The 25,529-nt window shown below is 39.4% G+C and overlaps 7 protein-coding genes across 7 annotated transcripts; 4 read left to right on the top strand and 3 right to left on the bottom strand.

Moving 5' to 3' along the window:
- Window positions 1-6,130: 6,130 nt before the first annotated feature.
- LOC133715035 (uncharacterized) lies at window positions 6,131-8,300 on the top strand. The gene is made up of 2 exons (XM_062141341.1): window positions 6,131-6,372; window positions 7,083-8,300. The coding sequence occupies exons 1-2, from the start codon at window positions 6,298-6,300 to the stop codon at window positions 8,007-8,009; spliced, it is 1,002 nt and encodes a 333-aa protein (XP_061997325.1). The 5' UTR covers window positions 6,131-6,297; the 3' UTR covers window positions 8,010-8,300.
- A 520-nt stretch (window positions 8,301-8,820) lies between these two features.
- Window positions 8,821-10,155, bottom strand: LOC133716977 (uncharacterized). Its single transcript, XM_062143603.1, has one exon. The coding sequence runs from the start codon at window positions 10,153-10,155 to the stop codon at window positions 8,821-8,823; it is 1,335 nt and encodes a 444-aa protein (XP_061999587.1).
- A 1,053-nt stretch (window positions 10,156-11,208) lies between these two features.
- LOC133716976 (putative F-box protein At1g65770) lies at window positions 11,209-12,552 on the bottom strand. The gene has a single exon (XM_062143601.1). The coding sequence runs from the start codon at window positions 12,550-12,552 to the stop codon at window positions 11,209-11,211; it is 1,344 nt and encodes a 447-aa protein (XP_061999585.1).
- Window positions 12,553-12,781: 229 nt separating this feature from the next.
- On the top strand, window positions 12,782-13,346 carry LOC133715583 (uncharacterized). The gene is made up of 2 exons (XM_062142120.1): window positions 12,782-13,132; window positions 13,207-13,346. Exons 1-2 carry the CDS (start codon window positions 12,793-12,795, stop codon window positions 13,254-13,256), a joined length of 390 nt encoding a protein of 129 aa, XP_061998104.1. The 5' UTR covers window positions 12,782-12,792; the 3' UTR covers window positions 13,257-13,346.
- A 92-nt stretch (window positions 13,347-13,438) lies between these two features.
- Window positions 13,439-16,075, bottom strand: LOC133715582 (uncharacterized). Its single transcript, XM_062142119.1, has 7 exons — window positions 15,941-16,075; window positions 15,201-15,358; window positions 14,936-15,076; window positions 14,704-14,812; window positions 14,528-14,589; window positions 13,970-14,073; window positions 13,439-13,772 (listed from the first exon to the last, which is right to left on the bottom strand). Exons 2-7 carry the CDS (start codon window positions 15,291-15,293, stop codon window positions 13,670-13,672), a joined length of 612 nt encoding a protein of 203 aa, XP_061998103.1. The 5' UTR covers window positions 15,294-15,358; window positions 15,941-16,075; the 3' UTR covers window positions 13,439-13,669.
- A 575-nt stretch (window positions 16,076-16,650) lies between these two features.
- LOC133715168 (protein phosphatase inhibitor 2) lies at window positions 16,651-19,130 on the top strand. The gene is made up of 5 exons (XM_062141557.1): window positions 16,651-16,784; window positions 17,182-17,206; window positions 17,420-17,550; window positions 17,826-18,005; window positions 18,656-19,130. The coding sequence occupies exons 2-5, from the start codon at window positions 17,202-17,204 to the stop codon at window positions 18,847-18,849; spliced, it is 510 nt and encodes a 169-aa protein (XP_061997541.1). The 5' UTR covers window positions 16,651-16,784; window positions 17,182-17,201; the 3' UTR covers window positions 18,850-19,130.
- Window positions 19,131-24,668: 5,538 nt separating this feature from the next.
- On the top strand, window positions 24,669-25,529 carry LOC133715536 (uncharacterized). The gene has a single exon (XM_062142069.1). It carries the CDS (start codon window positions 24,763-24,765, stop codon window positions 25,372-25,374), a length of 612 nt encoding a protein of 203 aa, XP_061998053.1. The 5' UTR covers window positions 24,669-24,762; the 3' UTR covers window positions 25,375-25,529.

The following is a 25,529-nucleotide window of genomic DNA, read 5'->3' as shown; positions in this document are numbered from 1 at the left end:
AAAAAAACTTAATGGGGTAAGTGGGAAAAAAATCCCTAGAAATGGGGTAAATAGACAAAAACCCTATAAACAAATTCAAGATTCAAAAGTTTAATGGATAAATTGGTAATAACAACTATCAAAATAATATTTAGAGTATGTAATTAATGTGTAATTAATGCAGAAAAAGTATGAAGGAAAATGAATCCCATAGGGTGTGGGAGGATCCATTTTCCCCATTATTTTCCCTTCATGCAGGAAAGTTGTTCCTTTCCTTAGGTGTGCCAAACACAGGAAATGACCAACTTTCATTTCCCAACATTTCCATTCCTCGAACCAAACGAGGCCTAAGTGTAAGGTTAGGAATATGGTTCCTCTTGCAAGGAAAAACGAATCCTTCCATTCTATTAAGGAACCATTTTCCTTTCTCATTTCCCAACATTAATTACACTTTCTTAACATTATTACAATATTTGTATGACTAAAATAATCATATAACAAATAAATACCAATTTCTTTCCATTATATTATTAGTTATTGATTCCATTCCGTACTTTTACCAAACATTTTAGTAAGAATCTTACATTCCCTTTCCAGTGAAAATATAAAGGAACCACTAGTTTTTGTTTAGGCAACTCGCAATTAGTCTGTTGAAATTACTCGCTCAATCACCTTATAAATAAACCTCTAATCAAGCCTGCTAAGACATAGTGGTTCTTGCCTAGTTGGGTGTGCTCCCCAACCTAGGTTCGAATCCCAAAGCTGTCAAAGTGGCCAGACACTGTGCTGCAATGCATAGTTGGAGTATTTCACATGCGCCGAAGGGGTTTATCTTGGGCCTAGGAAGCCTTTGGGTTCCCCTTGACAAAGTCAAAAAAAGTCTGCTAAGACATACAAAAATTCTCTATACTCACTTTACATTGTTCTTCTATACCATGAGAATTCCTAAACTCTCTCTGGTCTTTGTGTGCATTCTTGTCATTCTGACTCTGGCTCGTGTTTCTAGCTGCCGGTGGACATCAGCTGGTCCAGTACGGAAGATGTTCAAGAATCAAAACCTAAACCGAGAGTAAGATTCAAGTATTCTTTTGAACATAGGCGTCTTATTGCTGGTTCGCATTCTGAAGTATATGGAGACAAGAAGGAGATGTACTCGGTAGCCGACCAAACTAGTCTAAGAACTATGTGATGCATATAGCTAGAGTTACATAATCCGCAGGTTTCTCATCTGAATCTGGATTGTGTGAACCCAAACGCGGTTGGTTCGCAAAGTAAGACATGATAGAACAAATGCTATATACTACAGGGGATGCTATATACTACTAATATCTACCAAATGGTCCTGAACTCCTGATATCTCAGCATCATGTGTACTCCTATACCATCATAAATCTGCTTCTTTCATCGATCAATTGCTTGGCTTGTTGTTTCAACATTGTCCTTTCTGATGGGGATTAGTTTCTATTAGTTTATAAATTTATGTTTTGTTTTTTAAATCAGGCCTCGCAATTATTAGAAAATTGGTGTACAGGCATTGTGATGATATAATTGATTGATTGTCATTTTGGATCTTTCTCACCAGAGGGGTTGCGTACTCCAAAAAAATTAAAAATTGAGAAGACAATACAGAAGGGTGTGTTAGCTTCTAATCCTTCCCTTATAAATAAACCTCTAATGCTCAATCCTGGTAGTACATACAAACAACTCCTTTTACATAAACTTCTATCTACCAAAGTTTTTAAGCCATGAGAATTTCTAAACTCTCTCCCGTGTTTATGAGCATTCTTGTCATTCTAGCTCTAGTTAATGTTTCTAGTAGCCGGCGGCACATAAGCTGGTGCTGTACTAGCAGTGAAGAAGTTAAAGAAATGAAACCTAAACTGAGAGTAAGAGCCAGGTTTTCTTTCGAATTCAGACGTCTTAATGCTGGCTTGCGTTCTGCAGGGTTTCGATATAAGAAGATGAACAAGACAAGTACTGTTGCTCATCAAGCTGTCCCTGGTGGACCAAACCCTCTTCACAATTAAGTGGATTTTCCAGGAAACATATGTTCTGCTTTCTACTCAACTTTGAAGGCTGAGAAATAGAGTGGTTTATGATGAGAACAGAAGGGAAAAAGGTCAAAATTAAGCATGCTCTACCGAAGATCTTGAAGAAACTCTCTCTACTTTGTTCTTTTGATGAACCAATTAGTGGTTTTGTATGCTATAGAATCATACTGTACTTGATTAATTAAAGATGTAAAAGTTGATACCTTTTTAGAGTGTCTGATCCTTTTGCATCTATATATCAAAAAGCTAGCTGTTGGTTTTTAATTAGCCTGCAATATGGTGATTGAGCTTCTCTTGTTATGTAAATTATGATCTTGATCCATAGCTAATAAAACCAAAACCGCTTCGTTGAATCACGATGTTACCCAATTTTTGGATGAACATTTGATTATATGCTAGAAGAAAACGGATTAATCTCAAAGCTTCAGATTCATTGCCAATTGTAGCAAGAATTTTCTATAATGAATGTGATGGGTACCTAACAAAGACTTTAGCTCAAGTACTCCTTTCAAGACTACATAGCCGTACGGCTATACCTTCAATTGTCTTCTTCTTCTTCCTTCTCGGTCAAGATTCCAAACAACATAGTAAAGCTAGCCTGCCTCATCATTTTCAATTGATATATCACCTCCGAACTGTAGCTTAGTCAACTGCAAAATTAGTTTATTATACACACATTTCAGAAAACACGGAATAGGTCAAATCGATCTCACACATTCATGCATTTCCATGTTAGAATACTGGAGCAGCATGCTTGCTGACAACGACCATGCATGAATTTGGCTGTAATCAAGTAAAAAAAGATAAAATTAAAAAAAAAAATCTAAGTTTGTTATAAACTATAGTGAGCTGTGAGCCTGTTAGCTAGATTAGTTTTATATATATGCAAGAAGAGAATTAGGGTAGAAAATGCAGAGATAAACATGGATACAAGTTCAGATTGAAAATATTTAAACCTATCAAAAGTCAACCTTTTGCTAGTCCAAAATGTAACTTGAAATAGAACAATTACAATTTATATTTAGCACAAAAACTGCTGTTACAAACAGAGCAAGTAATTAGAGATATTAAGTATTTCATATTTCTTGTTAAATATACTTATTATGTGAATCTAATGAATATATTGGAAAATAGCTTGATAATCAAGCAGTAAGATATAAGAATATTATCACACACAAACCCTAAAACTCTCTCTCTCGAGAACACTAAGCTTGCGGCGGCATCGGCAGCTCTAGCCCTCGTCCAGTGGCTCTCCGACGTCGCCTTGATGTTGTGGTGATGCTGCCGGACGGGCGACACATGGTGTAGCCCTCTGGGATCTTTGCTTATGGTTTTGACAGGTAGCTGGGCTTATTTGGATTGAAACAGCTTGGGGCTGGTGGTTCGTGCATACCGGTTCAGATCGACGGCGACGACTGGTTTTCGTTTCATCCCTTACGACGGCGGCTGGGTTTCGATTCGGACGGCGGCGGCTGGGTTTTGCTCCAACCGGCGGTGAGTGTGCGACCCATACCATATTGGGGTTGAGTTTCAATATGTGGTGCGGTTCGTCCCTCTCTTCTGGGTTGGGCGCGAGCTCGGAGGCGGTGGCGGCGAGGCGGGGTCACGGCGGCAATCTGCAGACGTGCGTGGAGCTTGAAGGCTTGGGGCTGTGGAGAGAAGATAGGCTGGGCTTCGCTGTTGGGCCTGGCAGGATGTCCTTTAGGGCTGCTGGTTATTGGCCTGGGTCTTCACTTTGTCTTTTGGGCTAAGTATTGATCCTAGGGCTCCTAATTGGGTCTGTTTGGCCTCCAAAATTAGATAGATTTTTTCTTTCTAAGTTATACCCTATTTTTTTAGGGACCTATGCACTTTTGTTTTATTTTGTGCCTATTTGCTATGTATGTTCATAGTTCATAGGCTCACTGAATAAGTGAGCATTGGTTGTCTAATGGGTGGTGCTAGCATACCACGTCCTAAACTTGCCCTAGAGTTGGCAAGGGAAGGTATGTATCCGTGCCATTCTGGCTTGAGATGAATGAATGATTATTGGTTCAAAAAAAAAAAAAAATCAAGCAGTAAGATATCAGAATATATCGTAGTGATTACATAGATTATTGTGATACAACTACCTTATATGGACAGGCAATGTATTAGGATGTTTCACTATAAATACTAGGTCAAAGAGAGTCTTTGAACACACTCGGTCCATGTGTGAGTGCAATATATGTGTTTATGTTTATACGGAGCCGTTCAGAAGTGGACGTCCGCAAAATAGAAAAAGTGCGGATGTCCATCCTCAGGTCTCAATCAGGCGTCGTTGGAGGCGTTGCGGTTGCTGGTGCTGAACCAGGCCTCGATGTCAAGCCTCTTCTGCTTGCCGCTGGACTCGTTGATGAAGAGTTCGAAGTCGACCTTGATTGGGCTTGTGGTTTCGGGTGAGGACGCTGCCTAGAACCTTCGACCTCGATCAACTGAGCCTACGCCTTGATGGTGACGCCGTCCGGGATGCCCATATATGGTCTCCGTCCGGCAACAGCAACGCCACCATTGAGGCCTGAGGATGGACGTCCGCACTTTTGTCCGCTTCTGATCCGGCCTGTATGTTTATATGCAATTGCATGTATATGTGCTTCAGACTCACACTGACACAGAAATGATGTAGGTCAAAGCCTTATAATCCTATCCTAATGAGCTAACTACACATGGTGGCCAGCTTATTTGCAGAAAACGACTTCTACCAAACCCCAAAGTCAACTTGGTTTTGTCATTTCGACGTGGGATCGATATTTCATACACATACATAATATATGTACACTGAAGGAAGCCTGCAGCTCTCTCCATTATTTAAACAGCTAGACTTTCAAGCAGGCAGAGCCAAAAGCCAAAAGGCAAGAGCCAGCATTCTTTGATTTTTGAGACCATTTGAGTTTGATTTCTATCATACTTATAATGATGAAGGCTCAAAAGTGCTTAATCTCAACTCTCGTTGTTGCCATTGTCTTCCTAGCAATAATTCAAAGCTCCGATTGTCGACCTATTAGTACTGCTACTGCTCAAGCATCCAATACAGAACAAAGGTCGAATTACAGCAACAGGTACGCTCCAATGTTCCTAAGGGCCATGGAGTCCATCAGAAGGAACAAGATCAACCTGAGTCACGCAGTTTCGCGCCGAAGGGTCCCCGCAGGACCCAATCCGCTTCACAATTGACTTGCCAAAGACTTAGTTCAACAGGGGGGGGGGGGGGGTTTCAGTTTGAGTTGTACTCCGTGGAAATGCACTAAGTGTGCAGTTTGGTGTGCAGTTTTAAAAGTTCCAATGTGGTGTTTTCAGTTCATGGCAGATCAGAGATACACAGATTAATATATATATTGTACTTGAAACTTGATATATACTAGTTTGAGTTGTACTCCGTGGAAATGCACTAAGTTTTGTTTCTTTGTAAGCTATACATGTATAACAGTGTTGGAGATTTCCAAGTTTTGTTTTGGCCAGAATCAATGACATAAGTTTTGGCATTCCATGAAATTTTCATAGTTCTCTATGGCACAAGTATATTGCCTATAATTAAGAATCCTAGCTAGTCAGTCAGGCTAGGGGTCTGTTTTTTTTTTTTTTTGGATACGAAAAGACTTACCAAGATTAAAAAATGCTGAAGGAGGGCAACTGGTAAACCCAAGATCAATCTGAACGGATGGAACGAACCAACTTTACTAAGGAATCAGCTGCAAAATAATTAGCTTCAGGAAAGATGTACTTGAAAGAGATAGCTTCGAAAATGAGGCAATAGCCAGTCAGTCAGGGTAGTAAAATCTAAATACACAAGAGTTCAAGGATCCTTTAGAAAAATCCTTCTCATTTGTGCCACGTGTCATTAAGTGGTTGGATGTGTTAGATCAACTCCATATTCTTGAACCAGACGAGTGGAATCTCCCTAACCAGATAAGTGCAGAATCCCATGTTCCCCAGTTCAGCTGCTCCTTTTAACATCATGTGCTCAAATCATTGTACCAGAGGTCAAATCAGTCTTCTAATAAAAAATACGAGGGCAGTTTCGTACCAAAAGCACAAATTTATCAAGCGCAGTTTGAAACAAGAACAACATAGTATTATAACCCCCAAGAACAAACTCCCTGGGCTTTAAAACCAGTTTCAGGAAACACGTGGGTCTGAAACGACTTTGTGTCCTAGTTCTCTGTACTTGAGGTTTTGAATCACGGGAGCGCAGAGACACTGAGGCTCATATTGCGGCGGTTGTCGGTCGGAAAACTCGGTTTCCGGTGAGATGAAGGAGAAATCGCAGGACCCAACTGGTTTGGCCGGGGAGGGCAAAGCTAGAAATGACGGCAGAAGAGACGAGGTACATAATTAAAGGCTTCTACTTTCTTCAATCTTATCAAGTTCTGAGTGTTTTAGGGTCACAGGCTCATAGGTTTACAATTTCCAGGGTGGTTAAGTGGTTATTCACTTGAAAGATTAAGTCTTTTAGCTCTTTAGAACTGGATTTGGTAAAGAACTTGTTTTTTAGCTTGTAAATGTTGGGCTGTGCTTGTGGTGATTCTTCTGGGTTGTGAATGTTATTTTTAGTAGAAATGTTATCTAGTGAATATTCTGGAAGGTAAAATTTCAGAAATATGCCAAAAGAAAAAAGAAGAAGCTTGATTTGTGTTGGATTACACAAGGTGAAACATAAAGACTGAAACCCAAAAACAAAATGGTTGTCAAACAGGCCCTTAATGTTTCCATAGGTGCTTTCCTATGTACCATCTTGCTTTGTATACCAATTTTTCAAATTAGAGAATTTTATGATTTGTAGGGTTTATTTTGGAAGTACTGTTCTGCATCGAAGTATTTACCTTGCTTGACATTCTACGACTTTTCTAGTGCTTAAGTCTTCAATTTGCTTATTTAGTGGCATATGCTACGAAAAGTTATTTACTTATGAATGTTTAATCAGTGTGGGTTCAGCTTAGCTTTCTCTGTTCTTGATTTGATTAGCTGCAGTGTGGTACCCATGTTTACTTTTTCATTAATATCTTTTCTCTGTCTGGATTGTCTGATGTTACCAAGAAGCAGAAATTAGAAGTGGGTAGAGCGAGTGGACAGGTTAGATACAAACGAAGCTCGAACTTGAATGAGATAATGAAAGATGGACAGCTACTTGATAGTGACAGTAATGGAGCAAGTGCGTCCCTTACTGAACATGCTCCTGAATCAAGCAGCTTAAATCTGCCAGAAGCCAAAGGTTCAAAGCAAAAAGTACAGGATGGTCATTCTACCAAAACCAAATGCATTTCTGTTCTTGCAGGTCAAGGCACGCAAGATGAACAGTCTCCAGGAGGTGGGAATGCAAAACATGAAAGTGAAAAGATCCAGCGGCTGTCCAAATCCAAGAAGAAGAAAGATCTTAACTTGCCTCGTCGTGCTTCTAAGCGACTAGCTGGTATTGAAGTTGATACAGTGCCAGAACTGAAAGCAAGCACTCGAGCACGTCGAGTTGGCAGCAAACAGCCGGATAATTCGGCTGGTTGTACATTCCAGCAGCCAGAAAAGCAAGATTTTGCTTCTGTTGTTCAGGAAGAGCATGATAAGGCTGAAGAGAAGCCTGGAGTTCCTTCAGATTCGCCTCTTGCTGATTTCTTCACAGATCCATGCATTGCATTTGCAATAAAGACTCTAAAGGATCATTCGGGGAACGGAGAAACAGACAATATGAGCTATGAGAAGCAGGAATGCAATGTATTTCCGCCTCCAGGCAACTTAGTTAAACAAGAAAATCATGATGGCATAGTTGGAACTGGTGAGACGTCGGGATCATCCATTACTGAACCCCCTTTCGGGAGTTCATGGCCGGACCCCTGCATTGAATTTGCTATAAAGACTCTCACAGGTGCAATCCCACTTGAGTATGACCCGCATATCGAGGAGTACTTCCAGAAGCAACTTAGTTCATCACAACAACACAAGGACAATCTTTTGCAGAAAGAGATTGCCTGACCAAAGGTTTCTGCAATGTTTAACTCCCCAAAGTCAAAAAGTCAAAAAAAAAAAAAAACTCCCCATGTGTGTTTTCGAGTTTAGCTTTGGAGTCTGTATTAGCATAGCGTTATGTGCAATCTAATTTGTTCTTAATACTGATTGTTTGGCCTTTGATTAATCTAACCTTCCAAATGAGGTAGAAGACACTGTTAGCAGCAACCTTTTAAGGTTTTTCCTTCTATTTATGTTTACATTTGACCAGTAGTACTTCCAGTATATCATCATGGGTTTTTCTTCTATTTATGTTTACATTTGAGCTCATACGTAGATCAACTTGTTCAATTAGCAAGAAAAGAAGTATTCTGCTCTGGTGTTTTCTTCTACTAGTTTCCCTTTCGTATAAAGATCTATAAGAGGGAATATTCCCCATTTTTTGTGTAAGGATTGATTAGAATGAACTTTCACTAATCCAAATTTGTTTGCACAGAGGATTAATAGAGAACTCATCCTAAATATGAACTGGAATGAAGGGAAGATCGATAAAAGGGAGTATTTTCCTTTAGTTTTCCTCTATTCGTATTCATGAAATATGATTATCCTTGGTGACCAATTAGCAGGCATCAATATGAGTTAATCACTTTGAATGGCAACAAGTCAATAAGAGATAAACATTCACAAGAGCACCTCAAACATATTCCAAAACTTCATATGGTGAAGACATAAAACTTGATACAGAATTAGGTTCCGCTAATCCATATTTGTTTAACTGAGAATGAAGGACTCATCCTACGTACTATGAACCAGAACAACGGGTAGCTAGCAGAGTCCATTAAACGGCCGGTGGTATAATCCAAAAAGCGGGTGGTAGCAGCGTACCGTCAAAGGAATATTTTGGGTAATGTTGGCTAATAGTTCCATCCTCTAGATGGAAGATGCCCATATCAACTTGTACTTCAATATTCTTGTCGAGGACTTGTAGTCCGCCGTAGTTATCTAAATATAGGCAAAAATTTATCGAATCATCTGTAAAGTAAATCGAATTTGGTTGACACGATCCTGAAGAGCTTGAAGCCAATAAAGATATTGAATGACTGTCACCAACAAACAAAGCCTCGTCTCCAATGCTCTTTACCTCAACATGCTCCACAATGGATCCATTGAGCACCATCTTATATACCCTAAAATTCTCGGTCACATGGCCTTCGTCTAAACTCTTTAATGTTGTAAATCTTAAAATATACAACAAGTCTCCCTTGATTGATTCCACAAGATATGCTCGTTCAGCTCGTTGTGATAAATTTTGAAATAGTGTGCATAACTTTTCCAAGTACATTTGTTGTTTGCTTTTGTAATCGAACACCGCAATTATTCCGCAACAATTATCAGCCATATAGATTTGGCCCCTGTAAAATATAGCATCAGTAAATTTGCAATGTTCAAACTCTGCGAGGTACGGTTTGCATTCCATATGATACCAATCTTGTCTTCCTTTGATGAAATCCAAGGAGTCATGATCAGATAAAGCTACAACCACATAATTGTCTTGATTCAAAGTCGGATCTTCGGACAAGATAACTTTTGGGATACCCCAGCCATAGATTTCCAATGGAGGGAAACGCTGCAACATTGCAGTTGTGAAGGGGTTGACGAGAGTTATAATCACTTCCCTTCTAAACTCATCCATGTCTATCATGGCCACCCAACCATGACCACATCCACGATAGTATCTGCTACATCCACGTCTTGGTTTACTTACTGATGGGAGCAGAAGACTCTGCACATGGCTGTAGATTCTTCGTTCCAAAATGCTGTACAGTAATCCTTGGTGCTTTGGTCGTCTGTTCTTCTTTCCATAACGCCATTCCTGACGTGATTCATCGTAGTCGCTAGGGACTAGAAGCATGGGAAGCACCTTTCGCTCACACCATCGCTTATAGGCTCTTGAAAGACGACCCCATTCTTTACAAACTACCCCGAAACTAACACGGTCGATGGGTTCCAACAACTTATCAAGAACCAAAAACACCACGTCCAGATCAAGACATTCCCATTGATGATGCATTGAATCTGAATCTTTGAGTACCTCCCTAGCTCTTATGTGTGGTAAGCCTTGTTGGAGCCTAGGGTTTATTGTAGATACCACCCTATCGAATTTGGTATGCATCTTTAATTTCGGTTTAAATGCAATTCTAAAACATTATCTACATATATAAGACTCTAGGAAATCAAGAATTCTTGCGTTTCAGGAAATCACAATCTCTAATTTCTGGTTCAAAACCTGCACGTTATAGGAATTTGTTTTTCCTCCTACCTTCTCCTGTGAATGGGCTGAAAGTATTGAAGGCCGAGGCAGAAATGAGCCCAGCCCAAACGATTTTCTATTCCCTATGCTATACAAACTCTCACAGGTGCAATCCCTCTCGAGTATGACCCGCATATCGAGGGGTACTTCCAGAAGCAATTTAGTTCATCACAACAACACAAGGACAATCTCTTGCAGAAAGAGATTGTCTGACCAAAGTTTTCTGCAATATTGTTAACTCGCCGTGTGTGTTTTCGAGTTTAGCTGTAGTGTTTATTTGTTGAGTGATAGAGTAATAGTTGAGTGACTAAAGTGATATATTTGAAAGTTGAGTGACTGAAATGTCGAATGAGTCATAATTGAGTGACCATTTGTGAATTTTTTTCCTTTTATAATGAATGAAGTTAATATTTGTTAATTGCTTGTTAAACCACCTAATTAATTCTCTAAGGTAACAATGGTGGTTGTCATTCACTTAGGTGTATGTCTAGGTTCATTCTTTGGCTATCTATGCTTGCAAGATAAGTTTTAGCACTTTGCAACTGAATTTGGTAATGCTGGTTGTGATCCATGTGCCTTTTTTTTATTCGTGGGGAAGGAGGAAGATCGATAAAAGATTAAAAGGCATTATTTTCTATTAGTTTTCCTTGATTCTTATCATGAAATATGATTTTCCTCGGTGACCAATTAGTAGGCATCAATATGAGTTAATGAAATTGATTGGCAAGAAATCAAGAACAGAGATAAACAATTAAACATTCACAATGAGAATAATTCAAACATATTCCAAAACTTCATATAGTGAAAATATAAAACTTGATACAGAATTAGGTTCCACTAATCCATATTTGTTCAACTGAGAATAGAGAACTCACCCTACTATGAACCAGAACGACGGCTAGCTAGCAGAGTCCATTAAAAGGCCGGTGGTATGATCCAAAAAGCGGGTGGTAGCAGGTCATCGTCAAAACATTTTAGGTAATATCGGCTAATAGTTCCATCCTCTAAATGGAAGATACCCGTATCAGCTCGTACTTGATATTCGTCCTCGTCCTCGTCCTCGTAGCATTTTATTGTGATGACTCGTCGTATATAGTTATCTAAATATTTGGAAAAATTTATCGAATCATCTGTGAAGTGAATTGAATTTGGTTGACACCCTGAAGAGCTTGAAGCCAAAAAAGATAATGAATGACTGTCACCAACAAACAAAGCCTCATCTCCAATGCTCTTTACCTCAACATGCTCCACAGTGCTTCCATTGAGCACCACCTTAAAAACCCTAAAACTCTTGGTCAGATCACTATAATACCCTGACGTTGTTAACCGTCGAATATAGAATATGTCTCCATTGATTGATTCCACAAGATATGCCCGTTCGGATTCATCTCGTGCAGCAGGTGGCGGTGGTGTGTATATCTTTTCCAAGTATACTTGTTGTTTGCTTTTATAATCAAACACCGCAATTATCCCGTAATAACTATCAGCCATGTAGATTTGGCCTCCGTAAAATATAGCATCAGTAAAATTGTAATCATCAGGCTCTGCGAGGTATGGTCTGCAATCGATATGATACCAACCTTGTCTTCCTTTGATGAAATCCATGGAGGCATAATCATCAGCGAAAGCTACAACCACGTAATGGTCTGGATTCGAAGTCGGATCTTCGGACAAGATAACTTTTGGGATACCCGAGTTATAGCGTTTCAGAGGAGGTAAAGACGGCAATATTACTGTTGTGAAAGGGTTGACGAGAGTTATAATCGTTTCACTTCCAAATATCACATCCGTGTCTATCATGGCCACCCAACCATGCCCACATCCACGATAGTATCTGCTATATCTAGTTTCTGGTTCTGGTTCACCTAATGATGGGAGCATAATACTCTGCACACGCCGGTAGATTCTTCGTTTCGAAACACTGTACAGTAATCCTTGGTGCATAATAGTCTCTAGTGATTGTCGTGAGTTCTTCTTTCCATAGTAGTGATGGTTGTCTGCAGGGATTAGGAGCATGGGAAGCACCTTTGGCTTACACAATCGCCTATAGGCTCTTGCAAGACGACCCCATTCTTTGCAAACCACACGGAAACTAGCCCGGTCGATGGATTCCAATAACTTGTCAAGAACCAAACAAGCCACGTCCAGATCAAGACACTCCCATTGATGATGTATTGAATCTGAACCTGTGAGTACCTCACTAGCTCTAATGTGTTGTTGGAGGCTAGGGTTTACCACCCTATTGAAGTTGGTATGCATTTTAATTTTGATCTCAATGCCAATCTGAAACATTATCTATATATAACCCTAGCAAATCACGAATTCTTGCGTCTCCTACTTTTCACCTGTGAGTGGGCTGAAAGCATTGAGGCCCAAGGCAGACATGAGCCCAGCCCAAATTATTTTCTGAGCGGGAGTTGTTGGCGCCAAATATTTCCATGGTATATAAAGCTGATGAAAAGTAGTGTAGTCGCCGTTTGAGATTTCAAAGAGGGAAGAATGCAGATTCGGGTGAAGTGCAGTTGTGGAGAGAATTGTCCAGAATGGGCCATGCTTGAGTTACAAGGAATGGTTGAAGTTCAGCCCCAGTTCAAAGATCGTCTCCAGAATCTGAAGATTGGCCTCCTCTGCCGCCCTTCCTCGCCGGAAACCTACACATTCACCGTAGGTTATCATGAACTGACCGGGACGAAGCTGCCGCTGAAGAAGCCGCTCTTGGTGTTGAACAAAGTCAAGGATGCCGGTGAGGAGGGTAGTTCGGGGAGGGTGGAATTGGAAGTCATTGGAATCATCCGCCACCGGATTCTGTTCAAGACCAGACCTAAGGCCCTTATTTCCAGTAAGCTTTCGATTCCATTCTGTTTGTTTTTGCAGTTGACTTGTGGTGACATTGGTTTTCTTTGTTTTGCAAAGAAGCACAGCCTACAGCGAAGGAAAGAGCTACTCTTGCATCAAGCAAATAGCAGGTTTACAGGCAGAGCGCCATGGACAACTGGAAAAGTTTCCGTATCGAATATTTATATGTATTTTGTATCCTTCTCGTTGAAAAGAAGCAAGCTTTGAGTTTTGTTTCTATATAAAATGACAATATTGATTCTGAATGTCTAAACTGTAATCTTCCATTCCGCTTGATTTAAACAGGATATGCTAAAATTTGTAACCACTAAAGTGATAAATTAAGTGTTATCTTACAATCTGAACTTCAAGTTGAGAAGGAAAAACAACAAGCACTAGAGGCTGGCTGACTCTGTGAAAAGATTTGATATTCGACTTTGAATCATGTAGTAAATAATCAAAACTCCGGACCAATGATTTATTTACAGAAGGTTTACAAAAGCAGGGATAGACAACTGCACGAGCTCTCAACGTTTTGATTCTAAGCAGAGGCTGGGCCTCCTGCACGAGCTCTCAACGTTTCAGTTCTCTTGCTTCTCTCCATTACCTCCACCAACCACTCTACACTTTCTTTAATCCCCATCCTGCAGCATTCAAGTTTCACACCATGAGTCTATGCAATTTATATACTCTGTGCATCTCAGTGCTGGGACCTAAGATTCTTTTTATAAACGATACAGAAGTTATGGTGCAACCACACTGGTCCATTCCCATATCACTACTTTTTGGGAGCAAATAAAGAGTCAGCAAAGCCATGGAAGCTGGAAAATGATACACTTACCCGTCATATGCTGAAACAGCTTCAAACATGTAAACTCTTTCATCCAACTTTTTAAGATCTAGATATCGAGCAAGTTCCTCGGATGATACAGCATCATTAAGATCCTAAATGACACAGGAATAACAAACAGTATTGGTGACATCACACATAAAACTATATCCATATACTGAAAGGAATGCAACAGAATCCACAACAAGGTATACCTATAATATGTTAAAGAAAAGAGATAGAATCCACAACATGGTACGATTCTTATATGTTAAAAGAATGAGATAGAATCCACAGCACGGTACAATACTCTATAGTTGAGTACTTATCACTGGCCAATATTTACCAAGAACCTAAGAACATAGACTGTGTAACTGTGCACATGTGTGAGTGTGCACCATTACAAGAAAAAAGATAACTTCAGAAATATTATGGTTGCATGACTTCAGACACAAATAAATCCAACATGCTGAATCACTTCAGACACAAATAAATCCAACATGCTGAATACACTTAAGATTAGGTTGTTTATGATTGATTATGCATCATATGATAATGTTCTTTGCTCACCTGCTTATTGGCCAATATCAACAGAGGAGCTCCTTGCAGATCCTCGTGCCGAAGAACTTTTTCTGGTTTAACAAGTTGAAGATATTAGTATTGGCATGTCTTATATATGTAACAGCTATATTACCACAGGAAAACACAGTTCCAGCACAATATTCACCAATTTGAACATCACCTACCCAATGCAGATTTTGAATCTTCAAAACGTGATGGGCAAGTAGCATCAATTACATAGACCACAGCATGCGCTTCTTCATAATATTTCTCCCAGATTGAGCGAAGACCAGGCTGACAGAAATAACAAGTGGAAATGATTGTAAAAACTCATCTTCAAAAAGAAAACTGATGCACATAAAAGGGTTGGATCTGCAACAGTTGGAGTGTAATTACAGTCATGTAATAATCACATACCTGACCTCCCAGGTCCCAGAACACAAGTTTAGTATTTGAAACTTCGATACGACCAATATTAAGTCCCACAGTTGGAACAATTCGATCAGGAGGGAGACCTTCCAAATTTGAGTAAACTGATTTCAACTTCTCCAGCAAAGTCTACGAATAAAAATCAGACTAAGAATTACAACTAATGATTCTGAAAACGTGTTTAAAGAAGATAAAATCCACCAATTGAGTCAATAAAGCACCTAAACTAACACAAGATGTGAAAGTGCATTACCGTTTTCCCAGCCTTGTCAATTCCAAGAATGAGTACATGAAACTCTGTCTTGCTAAACATATACTTCCAGAGTCCATAAAACAACGAAAACATCTCTCTCTTGTTTATATCCCCTCCGGTGCAAAAAGAAAGAACTTCACAATATCACACTTTGCTACCTTAACCAGAACAAAAATGTTCAACATTAGTATAAATTAGAAACACATACATATGACTACTCAATACAAACTTAACATACACTCAATACACTTTCCTAACACTCTCACTGTCCTCATCAATCGACAAATCCCAACTCTTCATTTACCTACTTAGCATCAAATCCACACAAATCCTCATTTCTCATCACACCCCATTTCAATCAAACTAATCCCTCCCTTCTTTAGTAATTCAATCACAAAGTTCCAATCTTTAAACTACATCTACAATGCCACAATGCATTACAAAATCAATGACCAAGAGCAGAATAAACAACATAATAAGAAAAACAAAAGAGGGATCTCCCACCTCCCATCAACATCTATAATTCAGTAAAACCCACATAGCTATACGATAACAAAAACTGAATATAAGCCCGACCCAATTTTCTTTCAGGAATAAAATTCACACCCACAACCACAAAAGACACAGATCAAGAAAAAAAAATTCCCGGGTAGATGAGAGCAAAGTTGGATCCGTATAGCATATTTAATCGAACCTATAGATACACAACAATTATAAATAACAATCCTGGAAATTCTTACCTTTGAGGGATGCTTGGTGATGGGTTTAACTGCTGCTAGTCTCTATTATTAGCTCTTGGGCTCCCTAAGCTTCGTATCAAAAGCTCCAAACACTCTCTTTTTTCTCTTGGAATATTTTCCTATTTTACGATTCTGTTTTCGGCCTGCACCATTTTATTTTCTTTCCCGTATTGCCCCCGTGGACGTGGAGCTTAGTTTACGGGTCAATTGGCTGACGTGGCAGATTGCAGTGGTGAAAATGTTTTTCTAGGGATAATGGTTATTAACTTCTGAGGTTTGTCAAAATTTGCACGAAATTAATCGGGTTGAATTCATACGGTTAAAGTAGTTGATCATATCAAGTCGATTCAGATTTACAGTTTAATAAGGATTGTAAATCATTTTACATTTTTATGTTAAGATTTCTTACCTTTATATGAACTAGAATTGATTTAAATCGGTCAATGCAATCGATTCATAAAGATTCTAACGATAAATTCCGTTCAACGCCCCATCACTTATTTATTAAATAAGTTATGCATGTCGAGTCAAATCACTGATTTAATGAAAAGTTTAAACTCAGAATCTAAATTTTACTGTACGTGTATCAACTGAAAATCGTTAAGACACAACTCACATGTCGGGTGTCATTGTTGTTGACTTGTTTCAAGAGCACTAGGTGGAGATCTCTTCACGATCTCGATGAGGACACTGTTTGCTATGTTATATCGAGGGTGATTTGGTAAAACCCGAAAATCATAAAAAGAGAAGGAAAAATAGGACTTCTTCTGTTTTGTGAAAAAAAAAAAAAAAAACACAAACTCGCAGGGGCTTCATCATATTCTTCTTCTCCGGAGGCACTGAGGTACCAAAAAATTCCATTTTCCGATTTCTTTTTCTGCCTTTAATTCTGATTCCGGCGGTTTAATTTTCCTCTGCGATTACCGGAAAATGAAAGTTCGATCTTGTTAACCATATCGAGTATTCGAATTCTGCGGAGTTTTATTTCAATTAGGGTTTCAATGTGCTGTTGATTTGTGGCTCTATTTGCTTCGTGCGTGTGTTTGTTTAGTGGATTATGGAATATCTTTAAGCTGTGGATCTATTGCTGAGAAATGGGAATGAAAAGTTGTGTTCTTTTTTGTGGAATTTAGGTTTTTGTTTGAGGACTTATGAATGTGATTCTTGTGAATTCTTTTGCTTTTTGTTGATAATTTTAGAGAATTCAAACTTATTGAGTTTCCTGTGGTGCTTTTTTGCAGAGATTGGCTGTTTTAGCAGAATGAGGTAATTTAACATTTCTTGTTTTGATGTTAAGAAGGACTTGGTGTTGTTCGTAACTTTCGATTAAATTTGTTGTGTATCGTATTTTTAAGACTGGATATTAGAAAGATTTGGTGCTGTAAGGCTTTGCATTTATGGTTGTTTGTGATGTTATGAAAGCTTGTGTATATTTGGATATACTGATTTTAGATTTTTTGTTTTTTTTTTCTGAATCAGTAACCGAGGTCGAGTTAGATGGGATGAGGAGAATCTGGGAGAAATTGAAGCAAATAAACCTGTAAGGCAGAAGATTACTGAGCCGAAGACGCCGTATCACCCCATGCAAACTGATGATGAAGATGAGGAGGGTAGGTTGATTTGCTTTATGAGGAGGCGTTTCAGAGTTATATGCATGTTCTATGAAGTTTTTATCAACTTTCCCTTTCAAGTAAAATGTTGCTCTATATGTGAAAGATAAGGTAGTCTTGACTAGTTCACTCTGATGGATATTTCTTTTTCATGTGGAAATGTATGATTCATAGTTGATTTTCAATCCTTTAGGAAAAAGGATTTATCATTTTGAATACTTGTTTTCAGAAAAAAGGGACGACTTATCATTTCGATGACACTATACTCTTTCCAGGATCTCTGTCTCCTATACGGCGGAGTCGGTTTGATGAATGTATTGGTGACGCAGTGCATGCAGAAGCGATACGATCTGCTTTGAGTGATGTGGCATCATCAAGTACAAAGAAGACCACGAGATCTACTGGCTGGACATCATCCGAGGATGAAGCTGATGCTATGGATCAAGATGGTGAAGGTGTTCATTTATTCCTTTTTCAACACCTACTTAACTCTTTTGATCGTCATTCATTACAACTTTTCACTACATTTCTTTGGAGTAACATGATTGCTTATTATACCTTAGCCAGCCTACTTGTGTATTAGACATTTAGAATTGAGAAATGCTCTGGTTATTGTTTAAAACATCCCATTTTTGCATGCTTGCTTCCTCAAGTTTTATTTTATGTCCATAGAAATGTGTATTTGTTGATGTAGAAGGTATATATGTAGGTTAGCAGAAGTCATTTTTGTGCTAGAAAGAAACACAGCTCTATTGGTAGATGGATTTTGTTTAAGTGGCATCATCTTCCAATGTTATTTGGTGTAGGACAGCAGAGATTAGATTCCTGATTATACCTGGAGATTAGTTGTTGTCTTTATGTTCTTAATGTTTATGAGTTGTTATCCATGGTGCTTAGTCCTCCTCTGGTTTCCGTCTTTCCTTATGCACAATTGTTATCCATGGTGCTTTTTATTCCTAACCAGTTCAGAAAAGACACATAGGGATCTTATCACATCCTTTTTTCTCATGTCAGTAAGATTTATACCATGTAGAATTAGTACTCATATGCTACCAACTCTACACTGACCTGTGGTGTGTGACTGTTCCACCATTGATTTTGCCAGATTCAGACAAAAGTGGCAGAAGTTTCAGGGAGCATAGAAAAGCTCATTATGATGAATTCCAGAAAGTAAAAGAACTCAGACGGAAAGGTTCCCTTCTCGATGATGAAGATGAGGACGAGGATGTTGAGATGAACAAGGTAAAGAGATCCGATCCCCCTTCATCTTCAGGTGCAGCCAACCCTAATGGAGCTTAGAGCACCAAGCCAAGCATAATGGAGCTTAGATGAAGCTGAGATAAGACTTTTTAATCAAGCCAAGCTAAGACATACCATAATCACTGACAGTCGATTACAGTTTCTGGGATGACTGTACAGAATGCTCAAATGACTGCAGTGACTGCTATTTGTATTATTCATCAATATGCTTTTTGTTTGTAAATAGTTCACTTTATTTCTGTCTCGATAACAATGTTGCTTAAAACTCTTGATGCAAAAGACCCTTTTTAATAGTTTGAGTTTATGGTCTTTTTCACTTATGACTAATGATGAAAATTTGTTACAGTATGTGTACGTTAACCAAGGTGAAAATTAGGCGTTTAGATTTATTTTCTCAAATAAAAATAAAGTAATCAAATAATAATAAGAGGAAATGACTTGAATAGTAAGGAAGCCCAAAGTTTCAAGTGACCACAAATATTAGGCCCCCTTCTCCAATCATCTCTATATAAATAATAATCACCAGTGAAAACCTCAAAAACCCTCGATCTTGTTCTGGGTTTTCTCTCATAATCTTCTTTGAAAACATGGATAGCTATCGAAGTATGTTTACTCAGAGAAACTGCTTTGTCTCTATTTGTATCTATATGTTTATATTATGTTGTATACTTAGGTCTTCTTTATATTACAGATTATACAGCTCTCTAATTTCCAGAGAATTAAATCATAAGACTCTCTTGTTAAATTGTGTCTTTTTATCCTTTATTCCATTCTATTAGTTAGTTTTCGGTAGATTTCTATGTCCTGGATTCATAGAATAGTGTGTGTGACTCTTTACTGTTCTTATCAGATTGGGCAGGATTGCCTATTTGCCTATCCACCTTGTTTGAATCCAAAATAAATATTTTTTCCCTACATGGGAGACTCGAAGAGAACCGGGCCAATATCCGTGGCCCAAACGATTTATTTTCGAATAAGCTCGGGAAATATTATTTAGAGGCTAAATAAAGCCTACTTGGAGATCAAGTAATCTTCAGACAAATCGTGATCTTATTGATTTACTGATAATTATCAAGATATTTGATAATTAATGGTGGTTTACTTGGCTACGAGGATGGAGTATACTTGACAAAATATCTAGCATTAAGCACCAATATATGTGCAAGTATTCAAGTCTTCCAGGCAATTAAGGAGTATGCAACGTGAACAGTTTAAGGAATCAACCACCTTAATTGCAATAATCAAGGAGTATATATGATTGTTAGGTGGTGGGCCAACTGAGGAAGATATATATACAGGCTGCATGAATCAAGGCCAGTACGTGGCTATTTCACATATACATATATACATGCATGGCAGAAGATCAATTAAGGAAGGTAGCATCCTTAATTGTATGAATAAAAGATATATGCATATCCAAGAGTTTAATTGCATGCCGCGAGCTACGTAGTGCTCGCGAAGGTAATATCCAAGAGTCAATCTTTGAGGCAATTACGTTGCCCGGAAGAAGACCGCATCCAAGAAGATTACGTCCAGGACTCCAAGAGGCAATTAACCTTTGCCTACATTCTAGCGGCGACGGAGGAGGATAATTATTAATTATCGCCTACGATAGCTATCAAAACTATTAAGAGTTTTGATTTGATTAAAGGCCAATATCTGTGGCCTAAAATATAGTATTTCATTCCTCTTTGGAAAGTGAATCTACAAGCAGCCTATATATAGAGGCTAAAGACGATACAGAAAAAGATACCTCTCTCATATCAATCAATCCTAGCGATTACAAAGCCTCCCAGGAGCAAACCTTCAACCTCGTTGAACCCCGGTGACCGCGATACAGTCCCAGTCTCCCAGCGAGCCGACTGCTAGCATCACCAGATCAACCTGGCGACCGTACTTCCAGTCCCAGTCTCCCAGCGAGCCGACTGTAAGCGCAACCGCCACTGTTACTTCCAGCGAAGCAAGGGTAACGCCCTCGCACCCAGCGAAGCTAGAGTCACGTTTTAGCGCAACCCCGTGCTTCTCCCAACTTCCCAATGATTGCTCTGCTTAGTCTACAACACTAAGTATCGATTTGGTGAACGCAAGAGACCACAACCAAAGCCCTTACCCAGTAAGGCAAGAAGTCCTTCTCCGGAAGGCTAGAGAAGAACCCCGTGACGAGGTTGGTGCTCTCCTCGTCCACGGTCGCTTGAAGAAGAAGTCAGGTCAAGGGACTACCCCGACGACTGCACCCCACGGTGCTGGCACGCCTGCGCAATCACACGCTCAAAAGAGACAGTTTGCAAGCCAACTGGTTTTGGAGCCAAACACACCTGTTGGATTCCATTATAGGCAGATTAGAGTCATTATCAGACTAGTTTCGGTTCAGTGTTGTTTGTATGCCATGGTATAATGTAGCCAAGGATAATCAAAGCCAAGGAGCTAAGATGTTGTCAACTTATAATCGGCCTCCACTGCTGTTAATATCTACTAGCAAAGAAGATACATGGAATGTATACAGCGTCAGCAATAATAAGGTTCTACTTTTGCAATTAAATTTGCCGAATAAGCGATTTTCGGGGTCTTCAAAAGGATGGTTAATAGCTGTGGAGGAGAACTTTGTAGTGACCCTGATAAACCCCTTCTCTAGGGTTAAAGGAGGGAGAGGGAGAAAGAAAATTCGATGATTCGCCTTCCTCCACTTGCAGGTTTTATCTTAGAAGCTATTATGCTACTAGACAAGCTGAGTATTACCACTATTACGTCTTCAGGGCTACAATTTCAGCAGATCCAATATTAAATGCAGATGATTGCACTGTTGTAGTAATTTATGAGGAACAATGCAGATTGGCTTTCATTAGACCAAGTAAAGATGCAACACGGACGTATCTAAGCTGTGGCGGAATTTATGATATAGCTTACTTTCAAGACAAAATTTATGCCGTTACTGAGGGGAGGAAGCTTTATTCATTTGATAGTGCCCAATCCAGTTCTGAGGTAGAATGTATTTCTGGCGGCATAATACCAAGGGATATTGTGAGACCATATCTAGTGGATTTGAATGAGACAGAGAACTGCTGCTGGTTCAGAGGTATATTGGTTTCGTAGATCAAGAACGTGTGACAAGAAAATTTGAAAATTTGAAGGGATCCATCTCCCAAGAATGATATCAGATTATGGAGGTACACAACTCTCATATGCTTTTCATCCAGGCACTCCACAGAATGTCTCCCTTTCTGATATTATGTCTATTATTTTGAGGGTTTATATCTTCCATTTGCTGGATGGAATTTGATTGAATTAGATTCACATTTTGATCGAAAACACCTCGAGTTGGTTTAGGGTTTAGGTATTCAAAGCCCTTTGCTGCTAATAGCCTTCTCAAGAGTACGGCGGAGCAACATGCCATGTGGGTTGTACCAACTTTTTTTTTTTTTGGTTAACGGTTGTACCAACTTTGTAGCTGTAAAAGGTTGCTTCTTAATCTGTCAACTTCAAGCCATTTAGATATATGTAACTGAACGATATAATTATTTTTAATCATGATTTCAGTTCACTACATGCCTTTAGTTCGAAGCATCAAATTTGGTTGCTCATCTGTAATTGATATCTGGGCTCCTAGTTGTATTTCATTTTTGTGTCTGGGCTTCTGGTTTTGTTTTGTTCGTTTATAATGAGAGATATGTTCTCATGTTTATTCTTCCAGTTGTCCCTGCTATCAGAATCAAACCTTTCATCTTCCTATTTCCAAAACAAAACCTATTCCTTTCTCGCTCAAACTAGTTCATCAATTTCTTTATAACTAAAGAAAGACGAACCGTTGGATTTGATTAGATAAAGATTTCCGTTTTCTTTTGATAATATGTAATCCATAAAGTGATTTAGATCAACCTAATGGAGCTTAGTTTAAGCCAAACACTTTATGTGTCATGAACGTTCAATTGTAGCTTTTGTGTTATTAGGGTCTTTTCCTATTGTTTATAGGAAAACTCATAATGGAGCAAGAAATATTTACAGACTTATGCTTTGTATGAGTTTTCTTGTAAACAAGGATAAAATCACAAGTATTTCTCAGTAAGCACCTTCATTATCGACGACACTCTATTGCCACTAATTTGGGCATTTCTCTTGGCTCAGCCCCGTTTACCTATTAGGGAGTCCCTATTTTTCATGGCAAGCCACGGGTGTCTTATTTCCAATCAATCGTGGATAAAGTTCGGTTGAAATTTTCAAGTTGGATGGGTTCATTTTTATCTCAGGCTGGTCGGGTTCAGTTGATTAAATTTGTGGTTAATTTACAGTATGTTTATATATAGTTTTCAGGTGTATGAATGGCCAGTTTCTTTACTTCGACGAGTGGAAGTTTGGTGTCGCAACTTTCTTTGGTCTTGGTCAATTGATAAACGTGCAACCCCTCTGGTAGCTTGGACATCTTGTTGCTCTTCAGTTGAGGAAGGAGGATTGGGCCTAAAGCAACTTATCGTTCTAAATCGTTCTCTTCTTCTAAAACGTGGTTGGGAAATATTTTCATCTAGCTCTACAGGTTGCTCTTTTATTCGTGCTAGATTTTGGAGGAATGGTGCTCTTCGTACTTCATATACGCCCTCCTCAATTTGGCCAGGTGTACGTAAGTATTGGCCTGTAATTATTGATAAGGCACGGTGGCTTATTGGATCAGGTTCAAAGGTGTCTTTTTGGAAGGATAATTTCATGGGAAAGCCTTTGATTGATTTCTTTGGGGCTATTGATAATGGGGTGGATGGCCTTAATGAGTCTGTGGCTAGTTTCATTAATCATGGTTCCTGGGAGCTACCACAATTACTTCGAATTCACTATCCTGCATTGTGTGAGTTGATTAGTAAGGTTTCTATTGCTACTGATCCTACACTTGATGATACATTGATATGGTCACCATCTTCTTCAAGTGAGCTTACTGCTAAATTAGCATTTCAATTTTTACGCCAACCACTTCCTTCAATGGATTGGGGTAAATGCATTTGGTCGAACTACATTACGCCTCGTATATCATTGTTGACATGGAAGGTGTTAAGGGGTATGGTGCTTACTGATGATTTTTTGCAGAAAAGAGGTGTCTCTTTGGCTTCTCGTTGTGGTCTTTGCTCTCTTAATTTGGAATCTCTAGATCACATATTTCTTCATTGTCCATTTGCACATGGAATCTGGAACCACATGATTAACTAGTTTGAGTTGGGTGTTTTGCCTTGCTCAATCTTATGCGTGCTTCTTTTGGGCAGCTCTGTTGGTTTTAGTCCACAATTAAAAGAGTTATGGTTGGCTTGCTTTACAACTGTTTTATGGTGTATTTGGCATGCTAGAAATAAAGCAAAATATGATGGCCAGGTTTTTTAAGTGGATGTGATTTGTCGAATGATCTCAGGACACATTCAGTATGCTAGTCGACTTGCTCACGGCAACATGCATAACACCATACGTGATCTCCGGATATTGAAGCGGTTTGGTGTCCAATGCAAGCCTCGTTGTGCTCCTAGGATAATTGAAGTCAATTGGCATCCACCACCTTATGGGTGGATTAAAATTAACTCTGATGGTGCTTGAAAGCATGGTTCTAATGTGGGGGGATATGGTGCGGTTTTTCGAGATTACAGGGGTCATGTTCTTGGTGCTTTCTCTCACTTGGGTCTTCCGAACTTTCATTTTCGTTAGTTTTATGTTTCCTTTTTCTGATTTATTTGGGAGGTTTTGGTTTTAGTCCCCCTCCTTTGTACTCTTGTTTTCCTTTTCTTTTTTTTCTTTTTTTTTGAATAGTTTTCCTTTTCTTAATTTAAGAGGATAGGAAGGATCTCTTCCTCACCTATCCAAGCCTTAAAAACAAAAACAAAACAAAGAAAATATAAAAAAGACAACTGCTGACGTGTCACTCTGGCATACTCTGGTTGTCAACACCTGCAGATATAATAGACACTGATCTTATCCTTGAGACTCAGAGCAATGGCTTCACAGTCCCAAACCTCGTCAATGGCTTCACTTGCCTCCCAAATTTGCAGCCACATAGCCTCTATCTTCTCAAAACCTACCCACCCTCACCCACCGGTCTTAGACCTCTTAGTCGCTGAGCTATCTTCCGCCGCAGCCGAAAACGGCAGCGTTTTCCTCTACGGCGTGGGAAGAGAAGGCCTAATGATGAAGGCCCTCTGCATGCGTCTAGCCCACCTCGGCTTCTCAGCACACTTGGTCTTCGACATGACAACTCCTCCCATAACAACCAACGACCTCCTCATTGCCTCCGCCGGGCCCGGTGGCTTCTCCACCGTCGATGCCATATGCTCGGTTGCGCGTTCGCACGGTGGTCGAGTCTTGCTGCTGACGGCTCAGCCGGAGACGGGGTCGTGTGTGGCGCATGCTAGCGTGGTGGGTTATGTGCCGGCGCAGACTATGGCGGATGACGGCGGGGATGCGGCGGAGTCTAGGGCGTTGCTTCCGATGGGGAGTGTGTATGAGGGTGCCTTGTTTGTGTTGTTTGAGATGGTGGTTTATAGGTTGGGTGAGGTTTTGGGTCAGAGCCCTGAGGCCATAAGAGCGCGCCACACCAATCTTGAATGAGGTCACATTGGTCGGAGCCAATAAAGACAAGAAAAGCTGGCTTGGGAATGTTGTGAACCTGGACTTTGTAAATAAAAGGCTAGGGTTTATAACAATAAACAACTTTGTATTGCTTTTTGTTGAGTGATTTTATACATTTTGTTTTTTTAATCAAA

Source organism: Rosa rugosa, chromosome 6 (genome assembly GCF_958449725.1).
Source record: "Rosa rugosa chromosome 6, drRosRugo1.1, whole genome shotgun sequence".
In the NCBI taxonomy this organism is placed as follows: Eukaryota; Viridiplantae; Streptophyta; class Magnoliopsida; order Rosales; family Rosaceae; genus Rosa; species Rosa rugosa.
Note: the sequence above shows the minus strand (reverse complement) of the source record. Positions and strands in the feature narration are given on the sequence as shown.